The sequence below is a fragment of the Leishmania panamensis genome, assembly GCF_000755165.1.
Source record: "Leishmania panamensis strain MHOM/PA/94/PSC-1 chromosome 19 sequence".
Lineage (NCBI taxonomy): Eukaryota > Euglenozoa > Kinetoplastea > Trypanosomatida > Trypanosomatidae > Leishmania > Leishmania panamensis.
In genome coordinates, this window is record NC_025864.1 from 570,804 (window position 1) to 587,125 (window position 16,322).

Consider the following 16,322-nt stretch of genomic DNA (forward strand, 5'->3'; position numbering starts at 1 on the left):
GCAGGCCACGCGCGACAGAAACACCACGAACCCAACACCGCAGCCAACAAGCCATTCAAGGAAACCAGCGTTCCCCAGGGACTCGACCCGGCACCAGAATGCAGGCAACAATCTGCGGGAGGCACCCATTTGCCTAAGGACCCCCCACCCCCAGCCCCCAAACATTCCGATGTCTCTCGCACAACCCGTTCCGCCAGGCTGAGGCCGGGAGGTTTTGATCTCGCGATACAAAAGGCCAAGCCCAGGCGACGCCCAGGGGGGTACATACACGCGCTGCCTGTTGGCGCAGGTTGCGCACTCGGTTATTGTGCTCTGGGCGCCAGATCACAAAGGATGACGACTGATCACGCAGCCCGCACCCAATGGCTCGGTTCGAAAGGAGGGTGTTCTACGGCCCACCCCACTCCCACAGCCGTCGGCCAGACGGGACGTGAGAGAGACGCTGCAGATCTTACAAATGCAGTTTGATGCCCTCTGCATTCCCATCCCACTGCCAAAGACACATGCGCTACAACTGTGTCTTTCGAGTCCCCAATCAGCTGCACAGATGCTGCGCTCTGCCTGCCGGCACGCAGCCGTAGGACATGCAATCGCAAGCAAACCGCTGACATTGAAACCGTCATCACAATATGCACCATGGTCGGCAACACCTTGCTGGCAACCAGGGCTTGGCAGAAAGGCAACCTTTACCGTACCGTCTACGAAGTGATGCAAAGGACCAAGGATGCAAGCTGACGGACATCCTCGCCTCGAGGGGCCCCCTTTTTGTGCGTCAGATGAAAAAAGCTCTTCGGATTTCCCCCAGCCTCATAGCCCCCCTCCCCCCAGGTGGAATAATACGATTATGGCGGCAACCGAAGACGCGTGCGAAACCCAGCAAACCCGTTGAGGCTCGCAGAACGCGAACGGGAAGTTTGCGAGCCACGGGTTCTCTGATCACGCCAAAGATGCGCGTGACGAGGGAAAACCCGGACGAGATCCATTTCCCCAAGGTTTGAATACAGGGGCATATTTTCCAGGGCGGTGGGTTGGCCCGCCCCCGCCGCACAGGACCCGAAATTGTCGGAGGCAAGATGGCCAGACACCGCCTCATTCCGCACCGACAGAAGCCAGCGCGCACGCCCAAAGGAGACCCGCCCGCCTCGAACCAGAACGCGGGGGGCGACGAACGGCACCGGGGTACGGGGAAACCGCCCGGGGGGCAAAGGCGGGCGGAAAAATGCGGAAAGTAAAACCCGCACATTTCCCTTGCCATCCCGAGGTCTGGCGTCAAGCAATGCGCCCTGCGTCTCCCACTTTCCCCGCCAAGAAACGGTTTCCTCCGTGGCCAAACGAAAAATGTTCGCCGCCAGTTTCTACCAGGAGCCCCCCCTCCCGGCGACGCCGGACCGCCGGCGGCCCCGCGGGGCGGCGCGCGCCACCTCTGAAATCGCACCCCCCCCCCTTCGAACCGGTGCCCCCAGGACACCCCTGCGCCCATTTCCGGTATTTTACCGGGTTTATTCTGGCCCCTGCGCCGGCGAAACGGGGGAACCGCAAGAGCCACCCCGACATCCCCAAAGCCCCCGCACGCCCCGGGGGCGGGACGCCGCCACCACGAGGTTCATCTTGGGAAACCCCGCCCAGGGAGCCGTCTGCCCGCGGATTTTCTCCCCCCCCCCCCCCAAAGCCCGCTTGGGGCAACGGGGCCGATAGCCGGCGCGGCCCCCACAAATCGAATGGGCGGCCCTGGGTGAAGGAAGCACCGGAAGAACCCGCGACTGATCATTCCGGCCCTGGCTACGCTTCGAGCGCGGCACTCGGCAAGGACAGGGCGCCAAGACACGTGGGTGATCGACAAACCCTCCCCAGGAACGGGGTCGGCGACCGAACCCGCGGCCGGACTAGGTAGAAGAGAACGCCTAACAGGATGCAGCGCCCTGTCCCGGCGCGCGCCCGGGTTGGGGAGAACCACGCCACATGGATTCCTTATTCTTGAAGGTGCGCGAAGCCACTGAACGGACACGCGCAGGTCCCACCTACCAGTGGGGGTCTGTCACCGCGTGTGGGTGTTATGGGGTTTTGTGACACCCGGAAGTTGCTGGGGATGATTCCATGGTATGTACATGTTTCTGGAATCCTTTGAGCACTGCGGAGATTTCTTGGCTCCCCATTCCCCGCTGATGGCGCACCACGCAAAGCCGTACCCAGCTCCTGCGATGGACTGCGCCAACGAAAACGCTTGGCACAGGCTCTCCGCCCAGAAAAGCCGGCCGAAGCGGGGGCGTTTGCCGCGGCGAATTCTCGACAACCCCACTTCCCCCGAACGAGCCAGGGGCTTCGCGGTTGATAGGCTTCGCGGGAACGGGCCAGAACGACTTCCACACAAGCGGAGGTGACGCGTGCCCCCCCCCTTAGTTGCGCCTTCCATTTGTTAACAAGCACTCTTCCAAGGAAGGAGCGAAGGCCAATTATGCAGAAGGGATGGATTTTGGGTGAGGCATAGAGACCTTCAGCAGCCACATCGACCGCGGCTGTGTTGGCTACTTCGTTGCAAGGAATCCCTAGGAGTGCATACAAAACTGAAGGTGAATTCCCAGCCCGTTGCTAGGAACAGTGGGCAGGAACAGATTTCGCTCTCAACAGTAGAGGTTTGGCGAAAAGGGCCTGCGCCCGGAAGGGGGCGGCCACCTGCCACGCGAACAAGCAAACACCTTCTCTCGGCACGATTTCCGCAATGGGAGGGACGAGTTTCTGAAGACCCCTGCGCATAGCAATGCTCTTAGCCAAGTGGCCATTAGCCAAGGGGTCACAGTCCTCGGTGACAGTTCTTCGGGAAGTCTTCCTAAAGGGGGGAAGTGGCGGGATGGCGGCGGGGGTCGGGCTGTAACGCGGGGTGCCCTCGGGAAACCAATGGGGTTGCCCATGCGCGCGGCACGTTTTGCAATAACAAGGCCGCCCTCTGCCACAATGTGTGAATGGCGCAAAGGCGAACCAGTGCCAATAGACACGCCATGCGCAAAACCGCAGCGCCGGGGTGGGTGCGGGGGGCCTTGCGCGGGCGTGGGCCCGTTCCAAACAAGCAGCCCGGCAACAAAGCCGCCCACCCCCGCCCCCTCCGCCAACAGGGGCGGGGCTTTGGCAAAGTGGGTGGCGGATAGGCCCGCCAGTTTCTGTGAACCTGGATAGTTCTTACGGCATGAGTCGTCTTCGAAACAACCCGAATTACAGGGGAAGAGGTCGGATTCTAGCAGCACTTATCTCCAAACAAAAGCAAAGGAAAGACCAGTGACAAGTCAGTGAAGACGAGTGCGCCGGTTAATTGGCTTGGGTTTTTCCGTGCCTTTCATTGTCCTCATCCAACCGCTGGACCACGTAGCGGTTGGGGTCGTCATGGCCAGAGAAAAATTGCCTCACATCGCATGGCGAGGGTCAAACCGGCGGTTTTCAATACGACACAACCGCGAACCCCGCAGCTCCACTTGCTTTTGTGCATGCGTCGAATTGGCGTTCTATCCCGCTCAGGAAAAAAGTTGGAGGCTAAGAGGCTTAGGATTCTTGTTGCCACCGAACAGTGAAACAGGGACCCCGTCCCCCCGAGGCGGACTGGGTCGAACACTTTCTCTTCGTCCGTGTGGCTTGGAGTGTGCAAAAAAGGATTCGCTTTTTTGCGGATTTATCTGCATGCCGCTGTCTTTCGATCACGCCGCCACTTTTCCCAGGACCGCATTGACGATCCTTACGTCAGAATTCCGCCCACGACATGGAATGGTGATGGCCAGGTCGTCTGCGCACATGCCGAACTGAGTGTCAGGAAATGAGGCCACCAACAACTCTGGGAGAGGAGTGGCTTGTAGGGAACACAGTTGTGGTGCAAGAACGGCGCCTTGGGGCCACCAGCCATTAGGCCATACTGTTTGCCAAATGGGTTTCCAAGCTTTGCTTGCGCATAGCGGTGTGCAAGGAAGTTTCGGAGCCAGCGCTTCAGGCGGGTGCCGGGGAAACTCTGTGGTCTGTTCGCGAGAATCTGGGAATCCATAGTGTCGAAGGCTTTCCCGAAATCCACCACGGTTATTATCGTCTGCATTACTCGGTGGGTTGCCTGCTGCTCCCTGCCCGGGCGCTTGACGATCATCACGTGGTAATCAATATTTCTATGTATCTCGACCGTCCCTGTGATCCTGGAAAGCACCATTTTCGTGGCGCAGCAACGCCCACGCGCATGTTGGCATAGATGGGGCTGGCGCGCATGAAATAAGCGCGCCAACGTCGTGCGCCGCATAAGTTTGGAGACGCAGGAGGTGGGACTAATTGGCCGGTGCGGCGGGGGTTGTTCTTGTGGCTTCCCAGGTTTTGGTGGCGGTGAAACGTGCGCATTCTTCCGCTGTTGGGGAACAAGGTGGGCAACCCACATCCACTTAATGGGGGTTAAAATGTGCGCTTTTGTCCCATGGGGAAGGGGTCGCTGCGCCTCGTTGGGGATGCCATCCTGCCCGGCTTTCTTCGGGACGAGCCAGGGCTGGACGAGCTCTTTGCCCGAGGGCAGGCGGTCTGTTGCCCCCCCCGTCCGTTGTCTTCACCCCATTCGCTGTCACGCCATACCCCGGCGGGGGGGAAAGAAAGGAGCGAACGCACGTGCTCGGCGCATCTTCGGCGGGGAAAAGGTAAGGTGGTGGTGGTGAAGTCGGTAGCCCCTGTGCGTCGGCGGGCCGGGAAGAAGGGGGGGCTGTGATGGGAGGACTTGGGCGCGGGCGCCACGGGAATGGGAAAGGCATTGGCCCCAGTGAAATCATGACCCGGAAAGGGAAAAATAGTTGGCTGTGGGGATGAAAATGTCAGGGGCTGGGGGTTGGCGGGGCGGTGAAATAGGGTTTGCGCAAGCAAGCGGTGCTTTCAACCAATGGTATATTCAGGGCGACTGTCAGCGGTGGGAGGCGCCTGATGGACAGGAGGGGTCGTTAGTGCAACACGCACCGTTCGCAGCACTGACCATGGAGCAGTGGTCGGGGTCGGCCATTGATATCCGTCAGCGGCAGGTATCCTTGGGACTTGCCTGGTGGCGTGTTTTCACTCATGCTTGCGTAATTGGTGTGTGCGCAAGATGTGGTGGTTCGAGTTGACATAGTAAGCTGATTGTGCATCTGCGGCTTGCTCGTCGGCGGCGTCCGTCTCGGCAGGCCACCGCACAACCCCACGAGTTCGACATCCATGTGGACAATTACGTTTGATAGTGCGCAGGGGGGGAAGAGCTGAACGATGCTTTCTGCTCGTCCGGAGTGGCTTCGCCCAACGGTCTGACAGCTTTTGATGCCTCACCGAAATGACCCCAATTTGCCCCTTTGCAGCTGTAAAACACCCTCGGGGAAGGTGGGGGCTGACGAGGTTAGCCGGGTTCCACGAATCAGAGTGATGGCAGAAGTGGGGAACTGATGATCGCAATCCACGACGCGGTAGGAACGCAGGCTGGCCACCTCGATGTCCCGGGGCCACGCCAAGTCCGGTGCACTTTCTGTGCCGCTCTGGAAATATTCAGGCGTCTCCGCTGAGTTCTCCAGAATGAAGCTTGCACCACACAATGGGGTGGCGGGCTGGCCAGCGGTGTCGTTGTTTTCGGGGTTCCACAGGGATGCGTGGGGACGATTGAAATTCCCACAGCGGCGGGGGAAAGCCTTTCAATGTTTGCGAAAAGCGCTGGGGCTTGTCGTGGCCGGGGCTTTTGGGGGCACTCAAAGGCTTCCGATCCCTAGCACAAGGTTGCAGCAAACCATCTCGGGGATAGACCCTTCGACAAACCAGTCTCCATCCCGCAGCTTCCGTGGGACCCTTCGGGTTTGCAAGCCTTCTTGTGTACAAATATTGCTGTGCCGCCGGCAAGATTATTTCAGGAGCCCAAAAAGGTAATGTGCCCGGCGCCTTCTGGGTGCCGGAGAGACCTGTGCAGAGCTTCGCCCCCTGGGTGGGGTGCGGATCCGCTTCGGCTGAAGGCGGCGCAGGCTGTTCAGCCCAGCCCCGCTCGCAGGCGTTCGCCCGCGCGATTTGGGGGTCCAGGGTGGGGTTTGGCTCCTCCGAACACTGGCGGGCGCGTGCTTTATCGGTGGGTCATGGCCGGGCATGGGGCCGGCAGGTGGCCCCAGGCAAAGCAGTCTTTCCGCGCCGCCATTGGTTCTCGGCCACCACCCTAGGGGGGATTTGGTCCCTTATGCCGTCAAGCAGACCCCGCCAGTTGTGGCCTGGCGGGTGTCGAAAGCATCCCCTTCCCCAGGCATCCCCGTTGGTGCCCCGGAATTGGTGTCGGCGGGTCGCTCTTCTCTCGGTATTGCGGGAGGGAGGTGTTGTTTCTGCTGGGGGTGGGTGGCGTGGGTTCCGGCGGTGCGTTTTTCAGTTGGGTGCGGGCGCTTTCGGTTTTATGCGACCCCCCCGGGGGGCGCTTGGGCCCGTTTACAGAGACCCCCCGCCCGCACCCGCGCCAGCATCGCCGCGGCGCCCCGCGGTTTTCCAGACGCCCCCCCCCCCCCCGCGAGCTTGCGTGCCGGTGTTCTTTCGCAGGGGGTGCGCCCCATCCTCGCCACCCGCCGCCCGCGGTGTGCCTGCGGGGTTCCGGCTTTCTTTTTCGCGGTGTCGAGTGGTCGGTGCACTTCGTCTGCGGTTTTTTCCCCATGCGTGCGGGGGGCTTGGGTTGCAGTCGCGAGGGAATCGCATCACCGCCGTCTGTTTTTGGCAAAAGGCGATGTCTTCATTTTGGGGTGGTCATGGCATGGAGGGCTTTGTGCGATTCTGTCTGTTTTTCCCTCTTCGACTTGGCGTGCAATCCGAAGAGAAGCGACGCGCTTTTGCTTTCTATTCGGATGTTTCCGCACCATCAGGCGGGTGGCTTCTCGGTGGCGGTGTGGGTCTCCGATCCTTCCTCCCCTATCGTCCAAAAAAAAGGCCCCGCCGAGGGGGTTGTCGGCGTGGCGTTGCGTCGGGTCGACCTGCGGCGCTGGGCACCCTTGCGGCATCCGTGCGGTGGGTGGGGTGTCGAGGCGGGTTGCGCATGTCTTAGCCGGCCCTCGCTGTCGGCTGATGTGGGTCCTGGGCGCCACCCCCGGGGGAGGCGCGGCATGGCGAGCACGACCGTGAGTCCGCGGGTGTTGTTTGCGGCCGGGGGCGGGGTGGGGGTTCGGCCTCGTGTTATATGGAAGCCAATGGGCACACTGAATGGAAATGATGGTATCTGTATTTTTGTTCTCTTCTCTGCTCTCTTCCCTTTTCTGGAATTGTTTTTTTTTTAGTGAAGGTTTTCATGCTGAAATGCTGACAGCAGCAGGCCTCTTGGTTGGTTTTGCTTTCGCGGCGAACACCGCGGATGAATGTTCTACTTTTGTGGTGAATCTTTGCGGCCACGATTCTGTTGGTGCCCCGCTTGCCCGAAGCATGAACGCAGTGGATGCTGAGTACATAGCGCATCATGGGGTGGATAACCTTATTATTCCCATTTCGGTGAGCGAGCCAAAGAAAACGAAACGTGAGGATTATGCATATTGTGTGGACGTTGTTGTACACACGCTTTTGATTAAGATGTGTACACCTCAGCATCACCTTTTTCAACACCTGACGGAGAAGCTAGTGAGGCTTGCGATTGAGTGGATTCGAAATGAATGTGGCGTGCAACTACTACCGAGGACTTGTCGAATCGCTGGAAATCCTCTTTACTTTTCGGATACCGTCGGGATATCAGTGGATGAAATCACCAAGGAGGCTGTTAATTTGTTTCAGAGGAAGTCGAGTAGTTCAGAGTCTCACAAGGAAGAGCAGAACACAATTCCGGACGTACTTAATTTAATGAAGTCACATGTACCAGAGCCCAAGCAACCACTGGTGTGTGAAGTGATATCAACTCCTGGGATCAAAAAAGGGTTTTTAGTGAACGGAAGTGCACGACTCTACGGCCCTGATGGGAGTGGTGAAGGTTCTGGAAATGCCCCAGATCCTTTGGGACACATTCCGCAGTCACTGCGAGATAAGTGTCAAATTATTGACACGCGAAGCATGGAACAGCTCCCATGTCTACCTGTGCAAACACTGAAGCCTGACGATAAGACGCCAAAGCTGCGCCCTTCCAGCATGCTCGTTGCATCTACTACTAAGCCTAAAGAAAAAGATGAGGGTAACTGGAGCCGCTTTTCCATAGAGCATATCGAAGAAAAAGTAGTCATTCGATTTTTAGTGCCTGACACTGTGGCCTCACTTCGTGACATTGATCTTTCTGCAACAACAGACACCCTGGAGATCAATGGAAATGTGATTCAGCTGCCAGTGTCTATTGTGACTGATGATGTGCGGGCCAAGTTTGTTAACGCCACGCGGATGTTGATTGTTACATGTCTGATCGATGTATCATGAAAAAAAAAAAAGCAATATGCGGTTCATTAATTTCAGTGTCCCACTAGTGGCAAATGTGCTGTCCTGCTTGCAAGCGAGGAGGATTTCTCGCGCTACAAAAGCAGAATGTTGTAAAATTCAATAAACCCGCTACACACTTTCTGAGTCAATTGGATTCGCTCAAGAACCTATTTATAAAATGCTAAAAAGCTACTTTATTCACATCTCTTTCAACTACTGTTACTGATCCTGGTTGTGTGGCTACTACGGAGTTCAGAGTGCGACGAAAGGGTTCATAGCTAAGTATGACTCAACTCGTCCCTTTAGCTGAACTGCCCAGCGGTAAAAAAATATATAGCGTCCGGGGGCAAGGATTCGAAGTGGACAGGGAATATGATCTGGTCAAGATTATCGGATTTGGTGCGTATGGGACTGTGTGTTCAGCGGTCGCAAACAGATCAGGTGAGCGGGTGGCAATCAAGCGATTGTCACGTGTTTTTGGTGATCTTCGCGAAGGGAAACGAATTTTGCGGGAGATGGAGATAATGACGTCCCTGAAGCACAGTAACCTGATTCGCCTCCACCACTTCTTGCGGCCGCACTCAAAGGAAACGTTCGAGGACATTTATTTTGTAATGGATCTTTATGACACCGATTTAAATCGTATTATACGAAGTCGGCAGAAGCTCACTGATGAACATCTACAGTATTTCATGATTCAAGCGTTCCGTGGATTACATTACCTCCACTCTGCCAAAGTGATGCATCGAGACCTAAAGCCGAGTAACTTGCTTGTAAATGCGGACTGCGCGCTGGCAATCTGCGATTTTGGACTGGCTCGTGATGATCAAGTGATGAGCTCGTCGGACCTCACCCAGTACGTTGTAACTCGATGGTACAGACCCCCTGAGGTACTTGGGATGGGTTTCAATCAGTATACGAGTGCGGTAGATGTCTGGAGCCTTGGTCTGATTTTTGCAGAGCTGATGGTAGGGCGTACCTTGCTTCCAGGAACCGATTATATCGAACAGCTAGTAATGATTGTCAACCTACTAGGATCCCCGTCTATCGATGACATGGAGTTTCTGAGCTCTGAGGCACGGGCATTTATTCTCTCTCAGCCGCATCGGCCGGCTCTCCCTTTTAGAGATCTTTTTCCAATGGCTACCGAGGAAGCTACTGATCTTCTCTCAAAACTGTTAGTCTTTCACCCAGCAAGACGATTAACTGCGAAGGAAGTGATGGAGCATCCATATTTTTCGAAGTACCGAGACCCCGCTGAAGAAGCCGACGCCCCTAATCCATTTGTGTGGAATCATAGTCATATTGAAACGAAGGCGCAACTCCGTGAGGATTTGTGGCGCGTTGTCGAAGCCTACTCACATTCGAATGAATAGGAATCTGTTCCTCTCATTTTTTTTTTTGCATACATCGCTCAAAAAAAAAAACATCTGCTTTTAAATTATCTAGTGACGGTGGATAATGACTGTTTCTGAGCTCGGCGACACGCTGGATTTATCAAGTGCAAATTAAAATCCGCTCCAATTTTTGGACATCAAGGGTCACTCTTTTCTGCACACACAAAAACTATGATGAAGCGTGAACTAATTTTTTGCGCATTGCTGCTCAACCCATACCCCCTCCCTTTCCCCATTCAAAAGTGCATAGATACTGTACTTATTTATCCATTTTCTGTGTATTGACGTCAGGGGGTCATTATTCGACAATCGACTTCTTTACATAGGTCGATCAACTGAGACGCATGAAGCGTCCACGCAAACCAGCACCAGGGGAGTGCTGTGGAAGCGGTTGCACCCGCTGTGTGTGGGATACCTACTACGATGAGCTCGCCAGATTTGAGGAGTTCATAGCAGGTGGGGGTGACGAAGAGGAGGGCACGCAATCCTCAGAAGAGGAAGAAATTGTTAATTATATCGGTACGGTTGTGGTGAAGTACATTGATCCACCAACTTCGTCAGTTTCAACCACAAGGTTTCCTGATGAGTGGGAGAGAGCCGAGATGAAAGCACGGGGGTTCTTTCCCATTGACAGAATCGAGCTAGCGAGCTGTAGCACACCTTCGTTTTCTCCAGCTGATCCTGGCATCAGCATTATCAACCTCTTTACATCTGCAAAAGGCAAGGCAATGCTACCGGGTGATGTAGTGGAGGTGCTTGTGACTAACAGTCACGGTACACAGGATGCCAATGATGTTGAAAGACTGTGCAAGGCGCTTCACCTGGATCCATGTGCATGGTGTGAGCTACATCGCTCGCCGTTTGTGCCGGAAGACAACTTTCCCCCATGGCTTCCTTTGCAAAAGCCACTGATGCTTGGGCAGCTTCTTTCTGTCTATGTCGATATAAGTAGTAGTAGCTACCTGTTGCAACATAGCTTTTTTGCGAGTCTTTTGCGAGTTTACAACGACTCCAAGTCTTCCTCTGCATCTTCGACTTCAACCACCCCGTCACCCGACCCAGAGAAGGTACGACTTCTTGAGGCTTGTGCGTTTTCTGAGATAGGTCCCCAGCTTCTGCGCTCACTGTCAAGAAGCAACGCACCGCTTTGCTACCCTTCTCTTGTCGACGTACTTGAAGCCTTTTCCTTTGTCAATATTCCACTTGACCGTGTCCTTGAGATCAGTGGACCGCTCCAGACACGCAAGTATAGCCTGGCAAACTGGATTCCTGCAACATTTCCGCCAAGTCCACTTCAGCTATGTATGAGGGAGGTGTGCGCTCAACGCTCTGCAAATGTGCCTGCTGCTACCACCGTCAGTGCAGACGCTCTGCAGGTTGCAGACATGTTCAACAGGGTTGCTCAGGAAGCCTCCGGGGACGACAGCAACTTCTTTTTTGGACACACGTCTCATCCACTCTGTTGTGCAGCGCGCTCTATGACAAGGAATCCAGCTGCCTCGAGTCCCAGAGGCGTGTATATCAGCTTTTCTCTGTTTGGAAACTCTCTGTTTGCTCAGCAGCTCCAGGCTGGATGCACAGCTCTGTGCAACCCTGCTCACACCAAGAGCTTACACAGCGGACTTTTCCTTATCGGGTGTGGTACAGGGATTGCTCCTTTAATTGCAGCTGTCACGCAGCTGATGCTTCGTCGCGCCTCTTCAGTGGCTGGGAGTGCCCCCTTTTCGTGTTGGGTGTTCTACGGAGTGCGCTCAAAGGCGGAGCTGTTGTATGATGAAACCCTCAAAGAAGCATTGCGAACAGGAGCAATTGCCAAGTATGAGTATGCTCTTTCGCGGGAGGACGACAGAGGGAAGCACGGCATGTATGTGACGGACCTTGTGAAGCGGAACCGTCTAATGGTCACGGATGCCCTACAAAGCGCGGGCCAGGTATTCGTCTGTGGTCCGGCAAAGGCTCTTCAATCTGTCCGGGAGCTGGTCAAATGCGACCTGCTCGCCGAGCCAGACGATGATGACAGTGTGCAGGAGCAACGGCTGTTGCTTCTGGAGGATCAAGGGCGGTTGAACTTCAACATATGGAGCACTGGAAACATATTTGAGTGATGGGTATGTTTCCTTCGCCGTGTACGATAAACTACATGAGTGAACAATCAAGAAACGAAAGATTAGACAAAGCAGTGGGACCTTGGGTGAGTTAGTATTCCTCTACATGGATCTTGCCGAGGTCTTCGGCACAATGCTCAGTGCATACGCCTCTAATTGAGAGTGAACCGGGAATGAATGTTTCATTTTTGCTACGCACAGTTTCCCCACTTTTGACGCTGCACCCTTTCTCGCTGATACGGAGCCCGTTCCTCGTATGTGTACAGGCCATGGCTGTCGCGCTGGTGAAGCCACTGGGGTCTGCAAACCTGCATCATAGAAACGACGCATCACCAAGGTTACTATTTATCGAGATGATCGCGAGCGAGGTGCAGGACGACGACCGGTGACACTGACCTGAGCGAGGTGCTCAAAGGCGTGCAGCACGACCTTGGCGGGAAGTACGCGTACGTTTTCCTCACAGTACAATACCATAGCGAACAGCAAGAAGGCCAGTGTTGGCGATATCGCACACAACTATCCCATCGCCAGCTTATATGGGACTGAAGGGGCTGATTCTCGTCGAAAACACCTTTTTGGCGAGCACGTTATGAAGGCCGCTGACCCGTCGACACCAGTATTTGAGCCGTTGAGGGTGTACTGGCGGTCTTCCGCGGAAGAAGGAAGAGCTGCTTCGCATGTGCTACAGTACGATGCGCATCTACGCAGGCTTGTCCGGGGTGGGCTTCACCGCAGCATTCAGCCAGGCGTTGACGGGCACAGACATGAGTTGCGACGCTTTTGCAGGCTGCTACCACGATTACATTTTCGTCTCTGTGTGGCAAGCAAGGCGATAGCGATGAGTGCACCTAAGTAGACTTTCCGCTGGATCTTCCTGGGGACATCATCGACCACCTCGATGTCTTGCTCTTCTTTTGTGTGGCGCTCAGGCACACAAACAAACAGCTCTCTGCTGCTTCTTCTCTTGCATTCTTCAAGAGCTTCTCTGCACGTCAGCAGTGCACTCAAATGGGGAGCTTCCGTTCTGTTTTATATGCAGCGACATGTGCTGCTGCAACAAAGAAAAAAGGCGCCCAGGCACTGCTGAGGTGCCATTCTTGGAGTCTTCTTCTAGCATTCCTCTCTCCCCATTGTGCTTCCGTCTTCACGTTTTTCGAAGCTGAGTCGAGGCATCGACAGCAGTGACTAGACACGCATCACAATCTCATTCTTGCAAGGTAAGGATGCCACAAGACACGTACTTCCGCCGTGCCATTGATTGGATGTACGGAGATGATGCCTACCTTCAAAACTTGCCAACGAAGGATTTGGGCAACAAACACATTAACGAGCTTCTTGGCCGGCACCCCTACCATCCATACGATCCCGATATGAAGGCTGACAATCCTTGCTACAAGTTCAACACACTCTTTCACGAGTGCATGGAGGCGGATCACGTGAATGGGTATGAGCTTTATCAGAAGCACGTGGCCTGCTACTTCCCATACAAGGTAGATTTGATGAAGTGCATTGCCACAGAGAAGCGGCGCCATCGCATGGAGATGGAGGCTCTAGAAGCCAAAGGTCCGAAAAGCTGACCCATGGCCGCAATACGCGTTCTGTCACGCATACTAACACCCTTCCTATTCACAAGTTTGTTGAGTGGAAGAAAAATACCGTGGGCACCACCAAAGGGTGATCGGGGTCGCTGCGCCGTTGTCCTTTTCATCAAACGAAAAGGACAAAAAAGTCAGCTTCACCGTGGCTAAAAGTAGATCTTGGCAGATCCCTGCTGGTAGAGATGAGTTACTTGAGCATCTATGCGGCACCATGCCAATGGGCGTGATGCGAGTGGTGCGCTTAGACGAGACAGATGCACTCTTCTGTGCCAAGAGGAGCGCTCGACTGTCTTGCCTCGTATGTGCCTTCTACGCCATCTTCAAATATTTGCTTCTCTCCCTTGTCTACACTTTTGCGATGCTGCGCATGTGCTCCGCTCCCGCCCCTCAGATAGCAACTGCTGGGACGCAGCTTGTAAGTAGAGCTTTCTTTTTCCTTTGACGTTGAGGCTGGCAGTGGCGTGTGTGGCGCTTTACTTCACTGCAAGCGGCTCGAATAACGCAGAGTGACTTTCTGATATGCACCACGTCTGGTTAGAATATTTTGGGTTCTGTTAATTCTTGCACACGCAAGAAACGCTATTGAAAGCAAAAGGGAATCGGCTAGTCACACCAGGTGCCTTTTTTCACCTCTGGCACGGGGCTCACGGGACGTCTGCCGATACCCATCAACACCACCTCGAAGAAACATTACACGCAGCTGGGTGAGTCCCCCCGAGGTCCTTCTCACACGCCTAGGCGGATCAGATGGGGGCACGAAGCGGGAAAGAGACTTCACAGACGTCAAATCGGTCGCAAGCGGTGTGTGCTTTGTGCGGCGCGAAAGCGATACGTAAGTCATCATGGCAGACGGGCAGCAGCTTCGTCTTAGAGGAGTGTAGCCGCTGTCATTTTCCTTGCTGCGATATGTGCTACGTTTGGCGCCGATATGGGTCTAATTTTTCAACCTACGATTACGAGAAAGACGCTGCTGCTCAGTATGCGCCAGTGTGTCGGCGGTGCGTAGTAGAGCCGAATCTGGTCGCCCACGCACCACGGTGTGTTTGGAAGCTGATTTTCGAGTACTGTGACGCGACGGCAAAGCATCGTCTGCTGCAGCTGTGCCATGCCACGCAGATGGGCGTTGTGCTGCCGTATCCTCACACGCGGTACGGATGGAGTACTTTTTTCGAAGGTAGGTGTTTCATCTCCAAAGGTGCCAATGGTGAGGTTTATCGCACAATGGTGCGTCGAGACATTACGAAGAAGCTTGCACGGTCTCTAATTAACGTGCTGGATGCAAAGGTGCTAGCCGATCTTGCTGGTTGCACTGTGGCTGTGAAGGCGATCCGAAAGTCGACTGTTTTCTCCTTGAGGAGGTGGAAGCACATTCAACGGGAAGTGGATGCGCTGCGTAGATGCTACCACCGTCACGTCGTTCAGCTGCACTTTGTCGCGCAGGGCCCCAGTGAGGTTTATATTGTACTTCAGTACGTGCCCGGCGGAGACTTGTTTGACTGGCTGGTCCGTCAACAGATTCCAATGGAGTATGATGTGGTCGTCATCGCGCGCCAGCTTCTCGAAACGCTTCACTTTATGCACGAGGTCTGCGGGGTTGTGCATCGTGATATCAAGCCGGAGAACATCTTGCTACAGCCCATTGTAAATTCAAGTGTACAGAGGCAAGGGGATGGGTCTCTCAGCGCGGGCGGCGGGTGCGCTACAGGGCATGCCAGCGCGTCCGATGACTTGCACATACGCCTTGCCGACTTCGGGTACGCGAAGCTTCTTCCGAAAAGCGAGCCTGAAGACGCGTTCCTGTCGCCAGCACGGACGTCGGACACTCCTTTGCCGCCTGCACCCCCCGATGAGGTTGGTAACATGGGGCCTAGGTCGGAAAGTGTGCAGCGCACGGAGCCTCACGCGAACGCTCACAGGCCGTTTCTCATTTCGTCCACCCCGTGTGGAACGCTCGGCTTCGCTGCCCCTGAGATTCTTTCCGCCTACAACGCACAGAAGAACGCTTGGCAGCGCCTTCGTTCAAGCCGGCAGTCTGCCGAGCAGATTGGAGACATAGCCAAGCCGCAAACGCCGGTAGATTTGGTGAAGCGTATGGACATCTTTGCGGCTGGCGTGACTATATGTATCCTCTTGACGGGGTGTGAGCCGTTTCCGTGTCTGTCGTCTAAAGAGCATATTGAGGCTGTGTACGAGGGTCTGGACTTTAGTGAACCTCAGTGGAGCTACGTGTCTCAGCAGGCCAAGAGCTTGCTACGCCGCATGCTTGCGCCAAGGGCGGCGGACCGTCCCTCTGCCTTTGAGTGCCTCAACTCATCTTGGATTAAGCACCATGCCCCGTACACCGACGCCACCTCAGAGGCGGAGGGGGACGATGAGAATGTTCATGGGAAGAGGCTCAATCACAGCGCGTCTGTGTGGCAGCTGCTCTCCACTTCGTTTCAGAGCTCTGTCCACTCGCTGCGCAAGAGTGAGGGGTGGCTGTTCGTACAGGATGCACAGGGACTCGTGACAACGATTCCGCGTCAGCTTGTAAACGACATAGATGCTGGTGAGCCCTTTTCTGAGGCGCTTCATTCCTCCAGCGGTCGCGAGCAGGCTTTCAGTGTCTACTAGAGGCTCTCGGCTTTTCTAATCTTGACTGTGCATTTTCATGTCAGTGCCTCTGTGTGGAAGCAATTCGTCCCCATTCTCCGAGGCCTAGTGCACATCCTCACATTCATGGCACATACGACCTTCTACAGAAGTACGAAGGCAGGGGTTCCTTCCTGCTTACTCTACCTCAGTTCTTAATACTGCTCTCAGCTTTGCTTTGATTTGCTTTCTTGCCCTCTCCATATTTTCAATTATTGTCTGCTTTGTTT

General features: G+C 55.1%; 6 protein-coding genes across 6 annotated transcripts, besides 1 other annotated feature; 5 read left to right on the top strand and 1 right to left on the bottom strand.

Moving 5' to 3' along the window:
• Window positions 1-3,718: 3,718 nt before the first annotated feature.
• On the bottom strand, window positions 3,719-4,393 carry LPMP_191310 (hypothetical protein; the record flags this gene model as incomplete). The annotated part of the gene is made up of 1 exon (XM_010699823.1): window positions 3,719-4,393. The coding sequence occupies one exon, from the start codon at window positions 4,391-4,393 to the stop codon at window positions 3,719-3,721; it is 675 nt and encodes a 224-aa protein (XP_010698125.1).
• A 2,536-nt stretch (window positions 4,394-6,929) lies between these two features.
• Window positions 6,930-7,177: a repeat region.
• Window positions 7,178-7,269: 92 nt separating this feature from the next.
• Window positions 7,270-8,361, top strand: LPMP_191320 (hypothetical protein; the record flags this gene model as incomplete). Its single annotated transcript, XM_010699824.1, has 1 exon — window positions 7,270-8,361. The coding sequence occupies one exon, from the start codon at window positions 7,270-7,272 to the stop codon at window positions 8,359-8,361; it is 1,092 nt and encodes a 363-aa protein (XP_010698126.1).
• A 284-nt stretch (window positions 8,362-8,645) lies between these two features.
• MPK4 (mitogen activated protein kinase 4, putative) lies at window positions 8,646-9,737 on the top strand (the record flags this gene model as incomplete). Its single annotated transcript, XM_010699825.1, has 1 exon — window positions 8,646-9,737. One exon carries the CDS (start codon window positions 8,646-8,648, stop codon window positions 9,735-9,737), a length of 1,092 nt encoding a protein of 363 aa, XP_010698127.1.
• Window positions 9,738-10,102: 365 nt separating this feature from the next.
• Window positions 10,103-11,863, top strand: LPMP_191340 (oxidoreductase-like protein; the record flags this gene model as incomplete). The annotated part of the gene is made up of 1 exon (XM_010699826.1): window positions 10,103-11,863. One exon carries the CDS (start codon window positions 10,103-10,105, stop codon window positions 11,861-11,863), a length of 1,761 nt encoding a protein of 586 aa, XP_010698128.1.
• A 1,223-nt stretch (window positions 11,864-13,086) lies between these two features.
• LPMP_191350 (hypothetical protein) lies at window positions 13,087-13,440 on the top strand (the record flags this gene model as incomplete). The annotated part of the gene is made up of 1 exon (XM_010699827.1): window positions 13,087-13,440. The coding sequence occupies one exon, from the start codon at window positions 13,087-13,089 to the stop codon at window positions 13,438-13,440; it is 354 nt and encodes a 117-aa protein (XP_010698129.1).
• Window positions 13,441-14,208: 768 nt separating this feature from the next.
• LPMP_191360 (protein kinase, putative) lies at window positions 14,209-16,074 on the top strand (the record flags this gene model as incomplete). The annotated part of the gene is made up of 1 exon (XM_010699828.1): window positions 14,209-16,074. The coding sequence occupies one exon, from the start codon at window positions 14,209-14,211 to the stop codon at window positions 16,072-16,074; it is 1,866 nt and encodes a 621-aa protein (XP_010698130.1).
• Window positions 16,075-16,322: the final 248 nt, after the last annotated feature.